Source organism: Pygocentrus nattereri, chromosome 21 (genome assembly GCF_015220715.1).
Source record: "Pygocentrus nattereri isolate fPygNat1 chromosome 21, fPygNat1.pri, whole genome shotgun sequence".
Taxonomy (NCBI): Eukaryota; Metazoa; Chordata; class Actinopteri; order Characiformes; family Serrasalmidae; genus Pygocentrus; species Pygocentrus nattereri.
Genome location: NC_051231.1, coordinates 17985011 through 18008327, shown reverse-complemented (window position 1 = coordinate 18008327; position 23317 = coordinate 17985011). Strand labels below are relative to the sequence as shown.

General features: G+C 39.4%; 1 protein-coding gene across 3 annotated transcripts; it reads right to left on the bottom strand.

Annotated features, from left to right (window-relative positions):
- Positions 1 to 581: 581 nt before the first annotated feature.
- Positions 582 to 20899, bottom strand: brpf3a (bromodomain and PHD finger containing, 3a). 3 transcript variants are annotated; one of them, XM_037532408.1, is made up of 14 exons: positions 20673 to 20899; positions 17995 to 18861; positions 14538 to 15196; positions 13128 to 13281; positions 12627 to 12758; positions 10154 to 10282; positions 9209 to 9521; positions 8153 to 8425; positions 7294 to 7878; positions 6656 to 6734; positions 6463 to 6527; positions 4555 to 4643; positions 4320 to 4474; positions 582 to 3621 (listed from the first exon to the last, which is right to left on the bottom strand). In XM_037532408.1, exons 1-14 carry the CDS (start codon positions 20742 to 20744, stop codon positions 3438 to 3440), a joined length of 3756 nt encoding a protein of 1251 aa, XP_037388305.1. In that variant the 5' UTR covers positions 20745 to 20899; the 3' UTR covers positions 582 to 3437. The 3 variants fall into 3 exon arrangements, with proteins under 3 accessions (XP_037388305.1, XP_017580653.1, XP_017580654.1); XM_017725164.2 differs by having other exon boundaries at positions 6463 to 6548; positions 20673 to 20898; XM_017725165.2 differs by having other exon boundaries at positions 6463 to 6548; positions 20608 to 20896.
- Positions 20900 to 23317: the final 2418 nt, after the last annotated feature.

The following is a 23317-nucleotide window of genomic DNA, read 5'->3' as shown; positions in this document are numbered from 1 at the left end:
GAATGAAGCTGTACACTCTCACAAATAAAGGTACTAAACTTGCTGGGGTGTTACCGTCAGGGGTTTATCTCAGTACCTCCAGTCAGGGAACATATTTGTACCATAATCCACTGCAATTAGATTTTCTGAATTTTCTGAACCTGACTCCACACACCCCGTCTCATTTCCAGGCTTTTTATTTTATTCTTCTGTTTCAAAACATTCAGTTAGGAAAAGGTACAAATATGTCTTTTTCGACTAGAGAATTTTTTAAGGTATACATTTGGACCTTAAAACCACCTTGGAGAGTACATTAACATTATTTGTACACTGTGAACAAAAATGTACCTGCACAGTACCTTTATTTCTAACAGTGTAATAAAGCTAACAAAACTGAAGTACTGAAAAATATTGTTATTATATTCAGTTGTTGATGCTTTTGTGTAATACTCTGTTAAATATATTCTCTGCTGTGTTCCTGGATGACATGTACCTAAGGCTGTTTTGAAGGGTGGTCTCTGAGTTTTGCACAGTATTGTACCTTTTAAAGATGTTTGCATGAAATAATGTAGTGACACAAGGTACCACGAAAAAAATTTGGATCAAATCATAGACTCAACAATGTATTTATTTCTCTTCTGAGAAAATACTGTTTTGGACATGTTTTTGGTACAATTAGCTGTTTTCACAGGCTTTAAAAAAACAAACACCTTTTTTCTGTTTTACTGCGTATGCATTATCCAAGAGACTACTTTATTATTTCTTTTCTATCTTTATCCACTTTAGACTGCTAAGGAACAATCTCGTATATGCAGTGATACTTTCTCAACATTATAATGCTTTGCAGAGCATTGTTAAATTAAATCTCCTTAATTACTATTAAATAACAATTCTATAACCACACAATATAAATTAAAATGAAATGTACAAATCTTGGCATTACTTTACATTTTTGTTTTCAAAAACCACATATGCATATGCTCTACATACATGCATTCATATGTACAAAAGTAGAGACAGCCCCCAAAATCTAGCGCTTAGTGACGCTTGTACCAGTCGCCAGAACCTTCCAGTAAATAAACTTCTTTACATTCTGACATGATAAACAGAAATATTTGGATATTTGGGTATTTTCAGAAAAATAGAGCCATAAAACATGGAATTGGCAAATGCTATTTCAGTGGGCTGAGTAACTATGGTTAAAGTCTGTAATGCACATGTTAAAACTAATAACAGCAAGTGGAACGCAAAGTAAAAATACACCAAGATTTTTGGACATCACATTCAGCCACTTTACCTACAGATTTTTAGCTCCAACATGCACTTTGCTCAGATGTTTCACAAAAAGTACCTACCTAGCAGGTTTTTAAGGCTTGTTGTTACACAACTCCACATCAGAAAGGCCCTCAACTGCCTTAGAATTTTATTACTAAATGATCATTTTACTAAATTGTTGTACTGCCAATCCGTAAGTACATTTTTAGCTAGTAAAATTAATGCTGAATCCTAAAAAGCTCTCTATAACCCTGCGTGCACACCGCTGGCACCAAAAGTTCCAAGGCAGCTGGAAGTCATTCAGTTTTAGCAACACTAAAAGGGAAGTATGAGCAGTAACATGATGCTGCAATAACCAATACAAAAAGATATTGTAATTTTCCATGGAACACGGGGCATTGACCTTGAGTCTGTTCTGTTTACTTGAAAATGGAGAGGACACTGTAGAAATGAATATATAACAAGTCATTTGTTGAAAGCATGACTTTTTTCTTGTGCAGGATGACAGATCATTTGTTGGAAAAAAAAAACATTAACATTTTGCAAGTTCAGACTGTGTCTTCTTACATTTAGCGCTAATATAAAGGGAGGGGGGGGGGTGGAGGGGGCGCAACTGACTCTAAAAATTTGGGCTGGAGTTATGAAGAGATTCTCCTTGGAGCTAGGAGGCCAGACACTCCCCACACCCTACACACACACTCCATCCCCTGAGCTGTTCTAAGAATAACATAGGACTGAAGAACAGAGAGGAGATAGAGGAGATTTGATTGCAAGGAGGAGGTATTTCAGGCATGCTCCTCCCCTCAAATTTCAGCTATTCCATAAATCCATATTTTTAACAACATTCTTTTAGCAAGTCTTCATTTCTATGATGAACATGCCATAGGCTTACTGATTGCTTAGCTTAGTCTAGTTGTGAGCAGTAGCTACATGCAACAGACTAATTGTTCTGATCAATACGCTGATAATTTGTCTGGAACATGTTTCTGTCTTAATAGACCTACCCTATGTCATCTTAGACAGGGGTTTGAACAAAGTGAGATAAAACAGTTAAGTTGACTAGAGATTTCACTTCAGATGGAGCTTGCATTGAAAAAAAAAAAACCAAGAACTTCTCAAGAGCATTCTCAATTTGCCTTGAAGTGAATAAACATGGCCTACGTAGGCTGACTGCTAATTGGTTCCTGTTCCCTGTTTCACCAAACAAACTCGCTGCCTGTCCATGCTTGGTATGGAATACCCACCAGCGACCAATCTTCTACAGGACATCTGACTCTGAGTGATTTTATCAGCAGTGTGCCTCAAAGTAAGACAGAGAACTATTATGTATTGACTGTCACTGGGAGTATGGAGTCATTTGTAGATCATACATTATGACAAAGGGAAACATTGTATAACCAATCAACAATCTAAAATGGAAACATTTTACGCTGAGATGTCATTCCATGAAAAAATAAAATTTTGAACAAAACAACAAATATTTAGTTTGTTTTTAAGTGAACCGAATATAAATCAATATCACATAATTGTTTATTGATTTTGATATTTTCAAAAACTCTACTTTTCCAAATAACGGTTTCTGTCCAACCACTACAATGGCAGCATCAGCCCAGATTTTTCTATCAGTTCTAATTTCTAGAGCAGTTTTATGTTAACAAAAATGGGGGTAAAAGACAAACCAAATTAGAGCAGTGTTTTCTTAGCTAAGTGGGCCTAGCATATTAAAAGAGTAACATTAGCAGTTAAGCTCTTATTAAAACCAACATTTGTATGAAGAAAGCTTTTCTGATTTAGTAATGTACAATCTTGTAGCTAATAAATAACAAATAAATAATAATGCTATAACTAGCCTACGTTTGAACTTCCAGATAGCTGGTACAGCTGGCCATCAATGAGGTTTGTCAAAACTGAACTCACATTGCACATTTATGTACCTCTATGTGCCGTCATTCATTCATAAAATGTAAAATGATCAACAATCATTTTGACAGAGAGAATAAAATATTTATATAAATTAGTTTAAAACAATTTCAATGGGACTTTTCTTCATTTCTGGAATCAATCAAGGGAATTTCCTGCTGAAGCTACTTTTCAAAATCATTATTATTTCCCCAATTATTTCCCAACATTCACTTCACCGCAGTGCAGCAGTCTGTTTCAGTCATATCACATCCAGAAGCGGTTTACATGAAAGAGGATGGGCTGAAGTCAGCATTTTCCCGTACGTGACTGAGGTGTGTCATTGCACGCTCGTATGCCATGTGCACAGACTTCCGCACATTTCGTTTCTTTCCCTCCATCAGGCGGAGCTTATCCACGGTGTCGTCAACCCCCATCGGATGGAGTTTATCCAATGGCAGCCACTGCCTGTTGGGTTAATAACAGAGGACACTTTGTTTAAGAGGATGAATCTTAATAAAAATAAGTACATTTATATGATTTCTCCTTTACCACAAATGTAGTTCAACAGCAAAGACGTTTGCTGCTTGAGTTACTTTAGTGTAGCAGTTGAGTTACAAGACAAATGTTGCTACCAAGTAATGGAAGGAGTTCAATATAGTATGTAAACACTGCTGAAATTTCAAAATGTACCATTGACCATTTTTGGAATGTCAGGAACATATATATAATAATTCAGGCTACAGCAATTTAGCTCTGACTGTACATCAGCCTCAATAACACAGTACTAAAAACAGCCTCCTTAAGGCATGTATGTCAGACTCCAGTCCTAGTGGGCCAAAACACTGCTGACTTCAGCACACTGTCTCATTAACCACACCTGATTCAGCTCATCAGCTAATTAACAAGGTCTTCATGAACTGAATTCAGAGTGTTAGATGAGGGTGAATGCTAATCTCCGCAGCACTTTGGCCCGGAATTTCCCCAGTTTGACATGCCTCTTCTAATGGATAAAGAGAGGCTGGAAAATGATCATGTAAAAATAAATTACAACATACATTTTTGGGACACATAAACCACACAAATCGCATAAGTGGGAGAAAATAAAAGGGAAGAAATATAGGATGTAGAATATGAGCCCATTAATGTAAAACTAATCTCCTTACCAAGTTCTCTTTGTGTCAAAGAACAATACAAGAAAGAGTTTATCCTCAGTCTCAGCCCGCCGACGCTCGCCCAGTTTTAGGACCTCTTTAGGAGGCACAGGGATTGGGATGCCGTTATGAAGGATTCCCTCTTTAGGCATCTCCGGGTCTACTGTCTGCAGAAAAAGAGCAATAGTGCATGTGTGAATGACTCACTGAATGATTCTGACTCTAGAATGTGTCATGTGAAGCTTACCATTGCAGGATATGAAGGGTATCCTCTGCATTTTGCCCAAACCAAACTCAGAGGCTCCAGGTCGTCACCTTTCTGGGAACTGTTCCTGGCTAGACACAAGATAAATTCAAAGGATATCTGAGATTATCTTTTAATATATTTAGATAATTCATTCACTGATATTAATTTACATATAAATAATTAATAATAAGAATCCATACACACTATATGCCTATATATATATAACAGAGACATGCTTTCTGTATCTTCCCTTTTTTAAGTCAAATGTCTCTTGAATGCTTAAATACAGTGCTGTAAAGAAGTGTTTGATTCCTTCTAGTTTTGCATATTAGCCCCCAGAAATGGTTTCAGATCCTCATAAAAATGCAATATAAGAAAAGGAGAAACATAAAACACATGACTGGTTCATTTACTGAAGGAGAAAAATTTTGCAAAACATATCACACGTGGAAAGGTAACTGCCACTTTAAATTAAATTAATGAAATTAACCACAACCAAAAACATCCTATAACTGGACATAAGCCTTTTACATTGCTGTGGTGGAATTTTAGCCCAGAATTGCTTTAATTCAGCCATACTGAACCATACTTGTTGAACTGACCACTGCTAGAGTCAGGCTTTGACCAGGCCTCTTCAAAGCCTTAATTTTGTTTATTTTAAGCTTGTCAGAGGTGGACCTGCCCGTGTTTTGGATCTCTGTCCTGCTGCATAACCCAGCCGTGCTTTAGCTTTAGATCATGGATGACTGGACTTTAGCGATGGGCAATATGATGATATTTTATTGTTATCATGATAAATTATATTATCATGATAAGTAATATGCTTTTGTGAGCTCATTGTGGATTTTGTCCATACTTAACACTGACTAAATGTTTCGTTAAAACAAGTAGATCTGTTTGATTGAATTTAGTGCACTACAGTATGTGAAATGTTGAATAAAAATAATTGTGAAAATGTTTTTGATGGCAGTTCTTAATGTGGCACTACTCATGCATTGTGTCTTTGTTATAAATACGATGTATCAGGAAAAAGTTTTTAAATATACACAGTAAGATATTTTTACTGCATTCCTCACCCCTACTGGACCTTTTCCTGTTGGATTGTCTGGGGGAGAACACAATTTATAGTTCCCTCAATTATGCTGCACGGGCCCTGTAGGAGCACAGCATCACCACACCATCACATTACTACTGCTGACAGCTGTGATGATGTTCTTATTTTGGAATGCTGTGTTAGCTTTGTGTTCTCTCTTCCCAGTCTCTTTCTAATAATGCCATTATTAATGCTGACCTTGTCTGAGGAAAGCGAGGCCTGCAGATATTAAGATACATTACTGGGCTCTTCTATGACTTCCTGAATGAACTGTCGCTGTTGTTCCAGGTTTTTTTCATTTGGAGATAGCGGCTCACACTGTGGTTTGCTGGTGTCAGAGAGCTTTGTAACCCTTTTCATACTGATATATTTCAGTAGCTTTCCTTGTCATCTCTTCTGGAATTTGATCGTAGCATAGTGTTCTGACTGTTGAGACCTTTTAGCCTACTTGATATTGCTGGTAAGATTCTATTTATGTGATGTTTAGTTTCCAAAGGGCTGGCAGAATTAAGCCTGGGTGCTAGGTTAGTCTAGTTTATCTCAGTTTATAACTAAATTTGGTTCAATGGCTAACTGAGTAAGGAAGCAATTACTTTTTCACACAGGCACATATTTGTTTCCTTCAACAAATAAAATGACAGTTTGAAAACTGTTCACTCAGGTTATTTTTGTCTTACATTACATACTGAGTCTGAAACAAGTATGACTATGCAAAACAACAGAAAATCAGGAGAGAATTTTTATCTTGGATCTTATAACACAATCTCGACTTAATAATATAAGGCATTTAATACGAGACATCTACTGATTCATACCTGAATCAGCCTCTGTGTTCTCTCCCTCTGCTGCTGGAACTTTACTTAGAGCTGGTTTTCCTCGACTGCGTTTGGGAGGTGAAGAACTAATCATTGAAAGTGCAACAAAAAATAAAATATGACAGTTAAAATATTTAAAGTTTTATTTCTAATTGTTTCTATGCATCAAACAAACCAGTGTAAGTGACCTTACCTGAGGTTTTGGTAAGCAGGAGAAGAATTCTCTGAGTCTGGTGAGCTATCCCTCTGTTTCTTTGAGCCATTTGTCAGGCCTGAAATAAAACAGTATTCAAACATAGTAACATTTTACTCTATGCTCACTGGCCAGTAATTACAGCTTAAGGGAATAGTTTGTTAATTTTTTTTACACTCCTTGGCCCAAATATAGTTGATTAGCCAAGACATGTTTGATATGTTAAGTTCACTTCTTCAGTTTTGCAGTGGAGCTGTGTCAAGTTGTTAAGTAATCTAAACCAGACTAGCTTAAGTGGCTTTTCACTCTGTATGGCATATTTTTATCTTTTAAAACAGCTAAAAAGTGTAGCTGAAAACAGCAGTAATGGCCCTTTCAAAGCCTGAATTTTGTCCTTACTGTCCGTTTGTACAAATAACAGTATGTCATACAGCATCAGCAACTACGCTAGAATGTCTATTTGAAACTACTTAACAGCTTAACCTGGTTTAAGGCAAGTGTGTGATGATTTATGCATGCAATTCAATCATTATTTCTTATTAGCCACAGTAGCCTTGTAAAGAAGCTAAGTGTAGACACCAAACATGTTTTGGGGAAAAACTGTAAATCTAATGTTTGACGGAAGTTAATTCCCATACCATTTTGGTTGGGGGGTGAGCAAGACCGCTCTGTTTCGCTGTCGGGGCTGGCCGCTCTGGAGCGTAACTGGTGTGGAGAGGGAGGAGAGGATTTTGGGGTGGGCGGAGCTGACAGTAAATTTGCCTGAGGCAGATGTTCAGACATTTCTTCAGTGCTGAGTCCGTTCTGGAGAAGAACAGGACTGCTTTTAGACAGTCTAGCACCATTTTTAGCTTTTTTAAAGAGGATAGAGGTGCGGCGGCCCACTCCCAGCTTGGGTGAGGCAGGGGGGCTCTCCAGAGAAGAAACTCCGTTAACAGGCTCAGCCTCCTTGGGACTTGGAGCCACTGTCAATCTGTTTTCTTTTGACTGAAATGTGTCATCCTCCACCTCTGTCTGTCCAGCAGCTTCACTGTGACCCCTCCCTCTTCCCCTCGCTCGCCCCCGGCCCCTGCCCCCCTGCCGTTTGTTGGACTGGCTGGAGGTAGTGGTCCCCCCTGTCTCCAGACAGAATATCGGGGCATTTGGTGGGGCATCACCAGGTAAAGGGGAGGAAGTGGAACAGGTGGGTTCTAGAGGTTTCTGAGATGATGATTTTGTAGATTCTGGAAAAAAGAAGGCAAAATAGTATTTACACTAATTATCACTAATTACACTTTTATCAGACTATTATCAGATTGTTTTATAAAGGCTAGTATATGGCTAGTTTATTGGGACCCAATGGGTGACACAACGGGATGTTTAATTACTAATATATAGGGTTATTCAAATAAGATAAGTGATCTAAAATTGAAAGGCAAACACTGAAAATGTAAATTTTCAATTTACATTGAAAATGTAAAATTGTACAATTTGTAAGATTTTAATGGCAGCGATTACCTGGAATGGCTGTGTAATTCATTTTCTTATTGTGCCCTTCTTCCTCCCCCTCTTCTTCCTCCTTGGTGTTACGGTTGAGCAGTCCTGATGTTCTTCGTTGGTGGCTGAGTTTGTGCCGGATGCTGTTGATCTCCCGCCGCAGCAGCCTCATGCGTTTAGTGCGCCCCCCACTGGTGCGCATGGATGTTATTGTGTCCAGCTTGTCTAACAGCACCTTCAGTTGGTCCTTCGGTGACATGTGGACTCTGTTTGCAGGGTCCAGCAGAGTGTCCACTACACAGAGAGGTTACAGATTAAAAGAACACTGACAACTGTGTGACAAGCCTTCTAAAAACATTTCTGCATAAAATTGAATAAATGCACTAACAAGAAAGCATCTCAGTGGCCTTTAATGATGGACTCCAAAACGTTGGGCAGGAATCATAAAGCAAATCTTAAAAATAAAAAAATCCTGGGAAATGTATTATTTAGTATATCTAGTACAGTTTCCACAGCAAACCCATAAGCCTTGTCACACCAAGTCAGAATTTTGATGCAGAAAAGAACGTCAACTTCGGAAAAAACACACATTAACACTAATGCTTTCTTTCAATAGCCGTTTTTTCACGCACGGAGGAGGGGTCAAGTTCCAGGGGAGGTTATGTGTAAACTTATTTCCGGTTTCCGCGTCACTCTGCTACAAATATGGCTGCATTTTATTATTCATCATCTTTGGCTGAGCTCCCATGCTTTAGGCAGGACAATGTGGTCAGAATTGTGGAAGAGGCTCCTCACTCCTTTTTATTGCGATTAACCATTTCTTTCTGAGCTCATCATCAGATGGAAATGAACGAAAACTCAAAAGCACAAATTATTTTACACTTCCCAAACCAGAAATGTCGACCCCAGAAACAAGAGAAAGGCTCATTCAGAGCTCATGGTGGAACTTGTACTACTGTAGCTTATTCTGTTTGCTCCTTTGAGCCAATGAACAAATATCTGAATAGTCAAATATTCAGGTCCAGCCCTACCTAAGTCAGATTTCATCCTAGTGGACTTAAAGTTCTGAGTACTCACCATCATCCCAGCATGACTGGTTTGAATTTGTTTTTCCCGCTGAGTGTGGCAGATGCATTCCTGTTTTGGGGTCCAATCCCACGCTGACAGCCTGGCGTTGGGCATGCCTTAAGATAGCGCCCCCTACCTCCCGCAGTTGCATGGCAGCCTTGTGGAACACTGTATCTGTGGAGTTGTACCTTAGGCAGTTGGACACCATGAGGTTAAAATCTGCCTCGAGATCAGATACTGAGCAATACTTATGGGCCTCTAGCTTCTCTCGCATGGTGGAGAAATCCATTGGTTCAGAAACAAACTCCAGATAATCTGGAACCTACAAAACGAAAAAAGTCAACCAGAGAATTTAAACCTAACTTGAATTTTAAACATACCCTTTCATTTTGCTATATATGAATGTTTTGCAGGTGGTAGGAATATATGTAGTAGTCATATGCAAAAATAGTATTTCATTTTTATTTTTCTCCAGTATGTCAAACTCAACTAAGAAATAAAAATTGTGCACTAAGACTTACAGGAAAATGGCATATTTAAGTATGTCCCCTGTACAGGATGCATTAACTCACAACACAGCATCATTCAGGTATCAGAAAAAACAGCTCCAAGTTTCAGGGAAAACACAATTAAGATCATGTCGTTCATGTTGGTAAAGCTTGTGAGACATTCACAATTCCATTCTTTACTACTATGCTGGCTGCACTATTATGCTCTTTTATGGCATAACATATTTAACCAGGGACTGTGTTTATTTTACACACAGTGACAGATTCTTAAGACCAAGAACACCATCACAGAGGAGTCAATGTTTAAGACACAAGCCTACCTCTGTCCCAGGTGAATCCAAACATGCTAAACTGTCTGTTAAATTCCACAGTCTTAATTAGCCCACAGAAATAGAGATTTAGGTCAGAGAGATGATTGTTTGGTGCTCTTTTGGTTTGCTTTTACCTCTTTCAGGTTAACAGGTGAGGTGAAGATGTGGGCAGTGTCCTTCTCCTGCAGCTGCTCAAGCGTGGAGCGCAGCAGAACTAGAGCGGGAGTCAACTGAAGCTCCAAAGCCGCCTGCTGTAGCTTCATCTAAACAATGAAAGTGGATTTAATGTTGAATTAGTTGGGTTTTGGGCAATGCTGTATGATCAATCTCCCCAGAAGAGGAACAATTTGAAAAAATATGACTAGAGAGTTTCACAGAATAAGTCAGAAAAAAATCTAATTTACCCAAGCTTCTTCTTCCCCAAATGTAGTCAATCAGCCAACATGTTTTATGTCTGAGGTTTGTGCCTGTAGTTTTTAACTGGAGATACAGACGTGTGCAGCTAAAAAGTATTGAAATCCTACCAATTAGCATTGTACAAACATATTGCTAATGTGGTTTCTGACACTATGACAGTTATCTACAGAAATTAACAAAAGTATGGACAAAGAAGCTATGCAACTTACCATTGTTAATTTTTATACATCATGTGACTTACAGTGAAAGAAACAACCCAGGCAAGACTACTTGATAGTATTAAACAACTGCAATTTGAGGCAATTCATAGTCCTGAACCACAGACAAAATGTCAAAATAGAACATCATCTGTAGTTTCTATGAAAACTTGTATGATGATGTAGCTAACGAAAGAGCAGTTAACCCACACGGTCAAACTGCAGTAGTAATTTCAATCTGCAGGGTCGCTATGTCAACCAGAAATAAAAGTTGTTTCCCATACGCGTGTTTCACTCACAAGTTTTTTCTCCATCACACAGGGTTGCCACGTTCATGGTTTTCTCATTCAAAAATTCTGGTTAATCTGAAAATACAAAGCGGGGGGAAATCACACTGTTGCGGGGTGCATTTTCTGCTTGGAAAACTAATCGCAGTCATGGAAAAAGATTTACAAAGCAAAACAAATGGTCTTATATACACTATATTTCCAAATGTATTCGCTCGTCTGCATTCACATGCATATGAATTTTAGAGACTTCCCATTCTTAATCCATAAGGTTTAATATGATGTCAGGCCACCATTTGCAGATATAACAGCTTAACACCTTAAACTGTTCTGGGAAGGCTTTCCACAAGGTTCTTCCAGAAGCGCATTTGTGAGGTCAGATACTGATGTTGGGCGAGGAGGCCTGGCCCACTGTCTCTGCTCTAATTCATCCCAAAAGTGTTCTATCGGGTTGAGGTCAGGCCAGTCAAGTTCTTCTACACCAAACTCACTCATCCATGTCTTTATGGACCTTGCTTTGTGCACTGGTGCACAGTTATGTTGGAACAGGAGCAGGCCATTCCCAAACTGTTCTCACAAAGCTGGGAGCATGAAATTGTCCAATGCCTGCTGAAGCTTTAAAAGTTGCTTTCACTGGAAGTCCACCAAAATTTACACTTGCACAATGCAGTCAGACAAGTTCCATTCTCCTGACAACCGCCAAACCCAGACCGGCCCATTGGATTGCCAGATGGAGAAGCGTGATTCATCACTCCAGAGAACAAGTCTCCACTGCTCTAAAGTCCAGTAGTGGTGAGCTTTACACCACTGCATTCAACGCTTTGCATTGCACTTGGTGATGTAAGACTTAGATGCAGCTGCTTGGCCATGGAAACCCATTCCATGAAGCTCTCTACGCACTGTTCTTGAGCTAATTTGAAGGCCACATGAAGTTTGGAGGTCTGTAGCGATTGACTCTGTAGAAAGTTGGCAACCTCAGTGCACTATCAACATCCGCTGACCCCGCTCTGACATTACGTGGCCTACCACTTTGTGGCAGAGTTCCACTTTGTTATAATACCACTGACAGTTGACTGGAATATTTAGGATTTCACGACTGGACACAGGTGCTGTCCTATCACGGTATCATGCTGAAATTCACTGAGCTCCTGAGAGCGACCCATTCTTTCACAAATGTTTGTAGAAGCAGTCTGCATGCCTAGGTGCTTGGTTTTATGCACCTATGGCCATGGAAGTGATTGTAACACCTAAATTCAATTATTTGGATAGCTGAGTGAATACTTTTGGCAATATAGTGTATGTATACTGATCCTAGTTCTGGACAGCTGGCAACCTGTTCTATTTCTGAAAGCAGCAAAGCAGAGATAAAGTAGACATAGCCCATGGCAACAATCCAGAATGTAAAACTTTGAGTTAGCAGACACATATGTTGTCTCTTGTACGTCATTTTTTGTTGAGCGATGTTTGTCACCTGAACTACAAATCGGCCTTTAGACAAGCAGTTTGCACAGTGCTAATTGCTAGATTATCAGTTTCCATTTCATGTTAGATACATTAGCCTTGAAGCTCTAGTGTTAAAATGAAGAAACAACACTACTACGACACTGAACATGTCTGGGCTAATTGACTGCATACAGGTGAGGGGCAAATTGGGTAAAACTGATATTTCAAAGAACTACAGTTTTTACAGTTTGGTGCCTGCACACCTGCTCGCGTTTAAGCCTCTCTCTCTTGCGAATTAACTCGATCAGCAGACGGGCTTTTTCCAGGTCCTGACGCAGTTTCTGCCAGTATTTCAGCTCCTCTCTAATGGCCTGCAATCTTGCATCCGGCTCCCTCTGAAACAGGCCATAAAAAACAACATAAAGCATTCACATTATAGTATACAGTATGTAATTTAACCAATTGTCTAGTAAATGCATGTTTAAAGTAGTAATATGTGACATAACTCTTCTATCACATTAACTAGGATACTGTTGGCTCTACGTGTGTAAAATGTTGTGACTGTGTTTAGCTGCTAGTGAGCAATAAGGAGTGAAAGGGGAGGAGTGAGAACACTTGTTATGAAAACAATTCACACCTATCCACAAAATCTCACAACACAAACACAATTCAAATAAAAAATACAAATATAAACACTGTTACAAATACTGAACTTGCTTGCTCGCTGGCAAAGACAAAAGTCTAAGTCATTGCATTTCACGAACCTGCTCAGTTTTCTGTGCCTGAAGGTGTGAATGGAGCCGGCGGATGAGTGGAACACCATTACGAGAATGACGCTTCAGCAGCCAATAATTATGGAGCCTCTGCATGAACTGGTTCTTCCTCTGAACAGACACGCCGGTGCAAATCTTATTCAGCCTGTTATGAAACAAATGATTCATTAATGCTGTTTTTGCCTTACTTTCATTTCAAACAAATATTCAATAATTTAGTACAAAGGATTAAACGTGAAGCATTGGCTGTGTACTCTGCTACATGTGTGCCATGAACTTTGAAAAGGGTGCATATATGTCAGTGTGAGGGTGAGTCTCACAGGGGAAGTGCACTATGAGTCTGCTTGACAATACATCAAATTTTCCCAAGTGCGGTCGATCAGCCAAGACAATGTGTGGTTAACTGTGTGATGTTCATTTTTATGCTTGGATTATTCGACTGAATTAGTATTCAACTGCAGTCCCACAGTAAAACAAAGTATTCAGACCATAGATGTTTACGAGGATTAAGTTATGATCTATTAATACCCAAGGTACTGAGACAGTCACAAGCTAAATAAACACAAAAAATCATTTCTAGCGTACTTTCTATTGAGAAACCTTAACTGTGAAAAGGCAATGCTTACAATTTTGTTATAGCATCATTCAAAGCAATTTTAGTCCAAGTCAGTTAAAACTCTGATTTGAACCAGCTTGGTAGAATGATCTAGACGTCATACAGTCATGACATACTATACCACATAATATTCTCAAATAAACATACATCACACACCACAAATCTGTCTAAAATTATTTTACATCTTGATGTAGTTTAACCCTTGTTTGGGTCTGTGGGACCCATTTTCAATGTTTATCAAAAGAAATTTATGTGATTTATTATTATTTCAACCCAGATTCTTTGGCATTTGCCCATTTTCTGTGAAGAACATACAAAATAACACATTTTCAATGACCTCACATTGTATGCCCCTTCCACATTTATATTACACATGTGGTGCTGGGTGAACCTGCAGGGAATAGAAGTATGGAGGTGCTGTTTCCCTTCACTCTGTTCTCCACCTACATGGGCTGCTGTTAGTGTGTGTGTGTGTGTGTTCTAGTAATTCTAATAATTATTATAATAATCTAGTATTTTACATAAATTGTTATGATTATGATTGTTATGAAGAGACAATAATATGGTGGGTCCACCAGACCACAGAGTAACAAAAACATGAACACCACACAAGGGTTAAGTTCCACTACCAGCTACATTAGCCTCATATTTCCTGTGCAAACCTAAAGAAGCAATCTTCAGACATCATATATTTCTTGGCTGACAGACTACTTTTGGGGTAATGGTGGAGAATGTGTAAATTTGATTTCTGATCTAACTCATCAAACTATCACTTTAACTCTTGCCTGTAGGATGGGATTTGGGGCACGAGGAGAAGCGGCACTCCTGTTTTGCGTGAAACTCCATCTGCACTCTTCCTTGTCTTCTTTTGTTGTGGCGTGGGCGAAGCCTTTTTGTTTCCACGCTGGTTCTGCTGCAACGTAGGGCCAAGCGTGTATGACCTTTGACCTCTGTTATTCCTACCACCTGCAAAACCTTCATCTTCCTCACCGTCCACTGCAGCTGGTGAGTGACTTCCACAATAGGCTGTTTTTTTCACGGTAAACGTTGTGCCATTTGTGCCTGTCTCACGCACTGGATCGATTTTCATAAAGAGTCCTGCTCTCTGGGCACAAGTCACATGAAATGCCCGGTAGCAGTTAGCTTTGTGGCACTGGATAGACGCGCCCCTCGCCCTTTGCTTGCACAGATAGCAAGTTAGCTTCCACCTTGCAGGAGGAATGTTACTGACGCCCTCTATTGGCTCCAGAAACACAGTGTTAGCAAAGCACACTTCTGGGATCCAGATGGCACACACCACATGTGCCCAGCGCCCGTCGCTTGTCTGTTTGAAGGCACCGCCACGGTTTGGACACAGAACACAGTCCACGGGCCTTGATGGAGACTGCAGGCAACGACGGCACAGCCACTGACCCTCTGGAATATAGGGCACGCCGTAACATTCCTGATCAACAGAAATGTGTTGTTAGCTAGATACATGGGATGCACCAATATAGAACTTCTGGGCTGGTAGCCAATTATTAACCTCATTGTAGCCAGTATCAATATAATAAAAGACAATTGTAAAAAGGTCTGCATTTTAAATGGCCCGTAATTTTCCGTTCAGTATTTTGCATAAATTTTTGTACCAAGAACAGTCATCATTGATTTTTAAAGCCATTCTTTATCCCATAGAAATAAACAGCTTGTTTCGCTTAGCTTAGACTGATATATGTAAATTACCTGATTGGCTGAAACTTCAACATGAACAGGGGATATATGTAAATGCATTAATTTTTTGACATCACAAAGGCAATTAAACTGCTTTCACAGCTTAATTTCCTGTATGGACTGTAAGAACTAAAGAGTAAACAGTACATTTTTAAATAATGTTTGTTTACTTCTTTATTATTTGAAAAAGTGAGGAAATTTTGGCAATTTATGCAATCTGTGCATGAAGTACAGTGAGTATAAGACTAGAGATGGCATTTTGGTATCAATGAGTATCAGCATCAGGCAGATATCAGCAGAAAATGCTGGATTGCTGACTACTTTAAGATGTTTATCTTAAGTGAAGTGCTTGACTCATTTAAAGCTCAGTTTAAAGAAAACACTATCAGCGGATGCTCAAGATTTCAATATCCACAACAAAAAAAAGTATCGCATCATCTCTAGTTAAAACTGTACAGTGCTATATTGTGTAATCCCACTGCCGCAGTGTGCAAGTTGAATACAAATTGTTGCATTTATAGTTTTTGATAGTATTTTTCAAATCTGGCCCTACTTTGTCTGTACCAACTTATTAGACGTCATAAAAAATAAATATCATGAGATATTGTGCATCATAACAACTACTTGAAGTACCATACTATTAAAAATTTAGCCACTTCACACACCTTTATGACAAAGCACCGATAAATGCACTTCATGAACACGAGGATTTGCCCGAATATCACATGCGGATATGGAAGCCACTTTTCAAATACTACAGCTGTCTGCATTCTAAAAAGAAGCGAGCTTGACAGTGCCACAATTTTCTCCAAATTTCACAAAGTCACAAGACGGTGAACATAATTTTGAGGAAACGTGCAAACAATTTTTTTCTGAAAACTGAATATTTAACAATCAACAATATCACTCAATATAGTGCTGCTTAACAACAACTACTACAGTTTGACCATATAAACTAATATTAGCCTATGTTATCCATTATTGAAAGCAAAACTTTCTATCTCCAAAAAGGTAACTTTAAAAGAGATAGAACGTTATTCACTTAAAGGTACGTTAAAGTGCCCATGTGCTATGTCACTCTTGTATTTTACACCAAAAACAAACAGGCAGTATTTCTTTTGGTTACTGTGCCTTTAAGATGTAAATGAGCTTTGATAGTGAGACCCTGTATCATTCCTCATTCAGAAAGCAGTCTGGGTTGAAATGCTATTTCTAACTTCAGAGTGAATGGTGGAGCTAAACTGCTGTAGACCGAATAGGCGGATGTTTGTAAATGTGATGATTTGTGTAACATCACAGAAAACAGCAAATACATAACAGACTGTTTTTTTCAGCTTAGTTTCAAAATATGAAATGGGGAGCGAATGGTATATTTTGAAACATTGACAATGTTTACTAGGGGTGTAACGGTACACAGAAATCAGGGTTCAGTTCACACCATGGTTGGGACATCATGGTTTCATACGAGTTTGGTAAAAGGGGAAAAAAACAACAAGAAACCCCCAAATGCATAATACTAGGTTTCTTTTTGTTTATTATGAACAGACAGTAGTGCAAGTTACAGTTTGTTCCACCTAGTGTCATATAACAAGCCCGCAAAGCAGGTGGTACAGCCTGTAGTGTGTTAAGCAGTTAAATGTAACTGTAAACAGTGAACACACACTCTTGCATTGGTCATATTTTTATGTAGGGCTGACGAACAGAAAAAAATTCAATAGATCTCATTCGGCTTCAAAACTGAAAAGCATCTCTTATGTTATAAAAGTACAAAATAACTAGAATAATAAAAAAATAAAACTGCATTAGGGGGTGTGTTTCAAATAATTTTGTTTTGGCTAAATTTAAAGATTCAAAACTTAAGCCCAACTCTCTCAAAGAAATGACAGGAAAACAACCTTGCACCTTTGAAACAAGCAAGCAGGTCTTCGAGCTCTTGTGTGTCATTTGTACTCGCCATAGTGTGACTGACTCAATCAGATGCCAATCAGCTTCAGCTAAGCTTAGCATGGCTTGTTGCTAACTTGCTTCCTGCCTACGGCTTCCAGTTGGAAATGGCACATGTGACATTAGGTTCTGTATTACATTCATCAATTTTCACACATAAGCCACTGCATATTCCCCTTATGACTGTGTGCACCGAACTACATCAGTACCATGACAGTTTGGGGTGAATACACGTACCATTACACCCTTAATGTTTAAAGACCACATTAAACTTTTATTTAAAGTTAAGGATTCAGTGTCCCATGATGTGGGCCCTTTAATATAAGAATATATTGTTCTTAATTAAGTAATTTTATACCATTTCTAATTATCTTTTCATAGGGACATTCACATAATGTAAAGGTAGTGTTTTTAAATTACAAAATGAGGTGCGGTTTTGATGGTAGTGTGAAAAATCATAAATATAATTGCAAGAATGAATCTACCATTAAAAAGTAGACAAAAGCTGTGAAGTAACTGCACAGATAAGTTACAAGGTGTGATATGGTGATGATTATGAGAAGATAATGTAATGTTGTAAATTGTAACCTGATGCACAGCCAGGTTGCAGATGTCGCAGAATAAGATGACATTGCTGTTGAGGCATTCGTCATCCATGCACACGCAGCAGTATGCGTCCTCGTCAATAGTATTTTGAGATAGGGCCTGGCTCCTTGACTCTACAATGGACTCTCTCTCCAGCCGGTCAATCAGCAACTCGAACGTGTTAGGTGGAACGGAAGCATGGCCATCTGAAACTCGCTTCTGATTAACCATCTCCAGCCAGGCCATGTCTTCCTCATCCATATCGTACTCTGCCTCTGTCTCTAGCTCTTCTGTAGATTTTTCCACATAGCGATAATAGGCCACAGGAAGAGATGGAGCCTCAGAAGGAGTGAAAGTGTCCAGTTTGCGGAAAGTGGGCTTAGGCAACGGTCCTTCAAGTTGAGTCTGGTGGATCTCATGGTGTGAAAATTGCTGAGAACCAAAGCGTCTTGCCCTGCTGCCTCCATTTCTGCTGTCCTTCTTCCTACCTTTGTTAGCAGAGGTATTGGGTCCTTGATGGCCAAGACTGAGGTCCTGCTCACTGTTTTCTTTGTTGCTGTTGCACTCTTGCAATTCCTGTGCCAGCATTTCATCCTCAGTAACGACCACAAGTGGGTCGAAAATGTTGATCCGGTGGATCCTCCCCTCCAGCTCCACCTCCACCATCTTCTGTGACTGGGCATAGGTCAGATTCTCTCGGGTCATAGAGAAGTTCAGCCTGCATGGGGATGGCGGACGGAGCAAAATGTCTAGTTCTGATTGGCTGGAGGCAGTATTCCCACCCCTGCCCCTTCCTCTGCCCCTGCTGGCTCCAGTGTGACCACCGCGTTTCTTTAGTTTTCTCATTTGAAATGCCTTCTTGTTTTTTATCTGAAAGAAATTAGATGAATGTCTGTTAGTATACAAATCAACCTCCCAAGTCAGAACAAACACGGAATAACACATGTACAATAATTTATTAATATTCATAATAATGAATAATTATTAGGCTCAAGCTCCCCTGCAACCCAGAAGAACAATATGTAATCCTAATCAAGATATATGTAGTCCCAACACTACAGATTGCTATGCATGCCTGTGAAAGGGGAAATCCTATACAAAAAAACGGCATTTAATATGTTGTTTATATCTGTAGTACAGCACTGCACCCCTCAGCCTCAGTTTGACAGAATTCATAATTCTGCATCATTTGTGCATTTTTGTCCATCAGTGCTCACTACAATAGGGAGCATGCATTTCATAAATACTGCTGGGAATCCTTATAATGCTCATAATAAATGATCACAATTGCCTAGTATTAACCTCAATTCATCAAACTTTTTCTGTTTCTTTTTTTTAAAGAATTATTCTGACAGCTAGTGAAAAGAAATTCCAACAGCCTGCCCATACGCAGCCTAACCCATCCCAAGATAGTCTCTCAAAATTTACTTCCACAAACAAGACACATTATTGGAAAGGCATGCAGCCTAACCCACCCCAAGATAGTCTCTCAAAATTTACTTCCACAACCAAGACACATTAATGGAAAGGCATTTTCCTAGTCTTTAGACCAGAATATTACTCTTTAGAGACCACTGGGGCACTGCTGTAAGAGGCAAGAGTCATATTCTTACCAGTAAATGCAGAAATGGTCCCTTTAACGTTTTCATATCAAACCACAAAGCACTACATAACACACCACTGAGTGTAAATGTTTCACTCAGTGCTGTCAGTTTGCAGACTGATGTCTGTGCACATGTGTAGATATGTGTAATTATCATGTTCCACATTCTTCTCCTACAGTAGGACCCTAATTCCCCCTTGTAAATAAAGTATATTTGTACTTTAACTGTCTAATTATAAACTTGCACATATTAGAAAGATACATATTAAGAACATATGGGCTATGTCCCTAATTAGATATGCAGTGAAATAATATATATACTTGCACAAATGAAAAGATATTCTGTACAAAATATAGGACTGTAAACGACCAGGAACAGCTGCTTTAATGCACTTTTTACCGTGAGCGCAAAAATGCCTAAGCAAACATGCCAGTGGAATGTTTACAATGTATAAAATTTATAACACGTTTATTACTGAGCTGGAGAAAACAAATAACTCCATATAAACCCGGCCAGCTCTGTCTCTCACTCAGTAGTCCTAGTAACATAATAATTATGCATCCTCCCGCGCCAGCCAATCCGCGGTCGCGCACCATGCACGTGACTCACCGGAGCCAGTCAACGTGCAGCGTTGTGCAGTTTCCCGCTGCCATTTGACGTAGTTTGGTTGCAGAGCGCTAAATACCAATCCAGGAGCAAGACGGGGTGAAAGTCAGCCATTTTAAGGGCGCAGAGAGCCAGTGGCTATCTGAACCTCAGCGCTAACGGCAAACTGCCTGAGTGACCATGTACACTGCAAAATAAGCCATAATCAGTGCTGCTCGTGCCGACTGAGGCCGGTGTTTGTGCGACCGTACATGTAGAAAAGAGCAGAAGGGAAGATGCTGCTCATGTACACCGCCTGTATGTGTCTAATGCAGTGAACGGAATGCAAATGCAAGTGCAAGTCGCATTAAAATGCAAATGCATTCGCACGGCAACATTATAAGCTGCATGAGAGCAGAGCACTTACTGTGAATCGGTCAACAAGCGAAACGGCTCGCGCCTTCCAGCCATTCTCCAATGTCTGATACGCACCGTCTCTCCTTTTACCGTCCGAACGTCTGGAAAATGCCGTCTTTCTGCCCGCGGGTCCCCGTGCACCAGCATCACCTGCGCGGCGCGCGGGACGCACGGTAACCTGGGCAGTACAGCTGGGGTGTGAATTAATATTGGCACCCCTCAAAATCCGCCCAAAACGAGGAGGAGGAGGAGGAGGGTATAAAGAAAGATAAAAAACGAGAAAACCCCTCTTCCCCCCCTCCCCTTACCGCTCGAGCCCGGGGCTCACCGCGCGCACCGTTCGCACTCCACGCTGATTGGACAAGTCTTGTACCGAACCCCGCCCTCAGCCAATGCGGAGCAGGCGCGAGCAGAAAAACAGCACGGGCCCACTTCCCTGTTGTATTCGCGCGCGTTTTATGATCCGGGTTTTATTTTTGTCCACAAATAAAGCGAAAAAGGGGCATATGCGATACATTTTAATATCGAATAAAAATAGGTGAAACTTACAAATGAAAATAAACGCAGATTAAATGCATATCACATAAAAAGACACAACTTAAAATAACGTGTAACATAAAAAAAAAAAAATCAAGCTTGAAATAAAAAAAATGGACATGTATGGTCCTTTTAAAAAAAAATCACATGCACTTTCCACTTCATGTTTATTGCAGGAATGCAATATCTGTTTATGCTTTTACATTTTACGCATTACATGGCCTGATCAGGATAGTGCAGGACTGTAACATGATTGCTGCTAAGTTTTTGACACGATTATTGGCAACCCTGAAGTAACTGAAGATATGACAACATGAAGATATTTTACTGCTATCATGATAAATTGTGTGACAATATGCTTTTCAGAGCACCTCATGGATATTGTTGATATTTCAAAAACCCTGCATGGTTCATTGGAGAGTGAGCATAATTATAATTTTTAATTAGTTTAATTAGACTTAATGAAGAGCACTTTCTGAAACATGAAAAAAACTCATTATTGATGTAGGTTAATTATGTTTCTTTTTTCTTTTTTTTACTTGTAGCACTAAAGGTTCTATTTTTTGGTCCATATTTTCAGAAAAGCAATATTGTGGTCCATATCATGAAAATGTCTTGAAGTATCATGATGTATTATTTTTGCCGTATTGCCTACCTCTAAACTCAAGCACATTTTCATTTGTATTTCAGCTTTTTCAAGTATACCTGAATGTTTATGAACTCTCAAGTAGTTCATACATCCTTTCATTGGGTATAAATATGAGGTGGCACAAAAGCCAAATTCCCCTTTGCCCAATCTAAGGCTGCATCCAAAACCACATACTATTATACTATGCATACTATATTAAAGAATGCATTTCTACTGGTGGTGTACTATTATTAGCAAGCTATTTAGCATGGTAGTATGCGTTTTTTTGGATGCAGCATCTCCAGACTGCAGACCTCATGACATCTGGTCCCACAGACTTTGGACCAATGTTCTGTGGCTTTCACTTAAGTGTTCAATGTCAGCACATCAAATTTGTGAGCTTGCATGCTTACATACAGAAATGTTAATACAAGCACACTTGAAATTTCCAGGGTTAATAATGAGACCAAAATTTGCATGTTTGCACATGAATTGTGTAGTACTTACTTTAGAAGACATTTTTTATTTATCTGTAATCACATGTGGCCTAGGTGAATGGCAGAAGTAGACAGCACTGTGGCCTGTGGACTTTCACGGTACTGCACCCATTAAGTCCTGCAAGTCCAGAGAGCATATAGATTTAGACTGGGCAAAGGTCATTTATAAACATAGGGACCATTAGATAGTAGACTAATTAAATGAGATAAAAGCATATCATTCAAAAATCAGGTTGTGGCTATAAAAATAACAAAAAGTCCCCATATCCACTGTTAAAGCAATACCTAGGCAAGTTTAAAACAATTGGATCTGTAGTGAAGATGTCTGGAAAAGGACACATGTTTATACACATGCTGATGTCCCCCTTCAATCAGTTAGGAGGATGGTCAGGAAGGCAAACATTCTCCAAGGATTACAATCCAAGATTTGCAGAAAATGAGAGCATTTTTGGGTCCCCAAGTCTCCAAAACTACAACACGCCACCTCCACAATAACAAACTATTAGGAATGCACAAAAGAACAAAAGCTTCAGTTTTTTCATCTAACCATAAGTGTAAGCATCTGGATTTCACTAGACGCTTCTGCAACCTTGACAGTACCTGGAATCTGTGGTCAGATGACGCAAAAATAGAGCTTTCTGGCAACAAACACTAAAGGTGAGAAGGATGTTTATACAGAAAAGAACCCCACCTTCGCTGTTAAGTATGTGGTGGATCTGTGATGTTTTGGGGCCATTCTCCCACCTAAGGCCTTGGGAACCTTGTTGGGATATGTGGCATTGTGGATAAAGTACCATAAGATTTTAAACAAAAATTGATCTGCCTCTGCCTCTGCCTCTGGTTGGATCTTTGAGCAGAAGAATTATCCAAAACATATGTCAAAAATGCAAAGGTTCTTAAGTTCTTAAAAGCAATTCATAAAAACAAACCTTAAGACGTTCCTAAGTATTCTCTTAAGATAAATTATTTCCTTAAGATTTTCTTATGAAGGCGGCACGGTGGCGTGGTGGGTAGCGCTGTCGCCTCACAGCGAGGAGGGCCTGGGTTCGATTCCCTGG

Coding starts and splice junctions, on each gene's coding strand:
- brpf3a (XM_017725164.2), bottom strand. CDS start 20,744: ATGCTGGTGCACGGGGACCCGCGGGCAGAAAGACGGCATTTTCCAGAC. Junction 10,283..12,626: donor AGAGGCTTAAACGCGAGCAG/GTGTGCAGGCAC, acceptor TTCATTGTTTAG/ATGAAGCTACAGCAGGCGGC. Junction 4,644..6,462: donor GAACACAGAGGCTGATTCAG/GTATGAATCAGT, acceptor TCTTGTGTCTAG/CCAGGAACAGTTCCCAGAAA.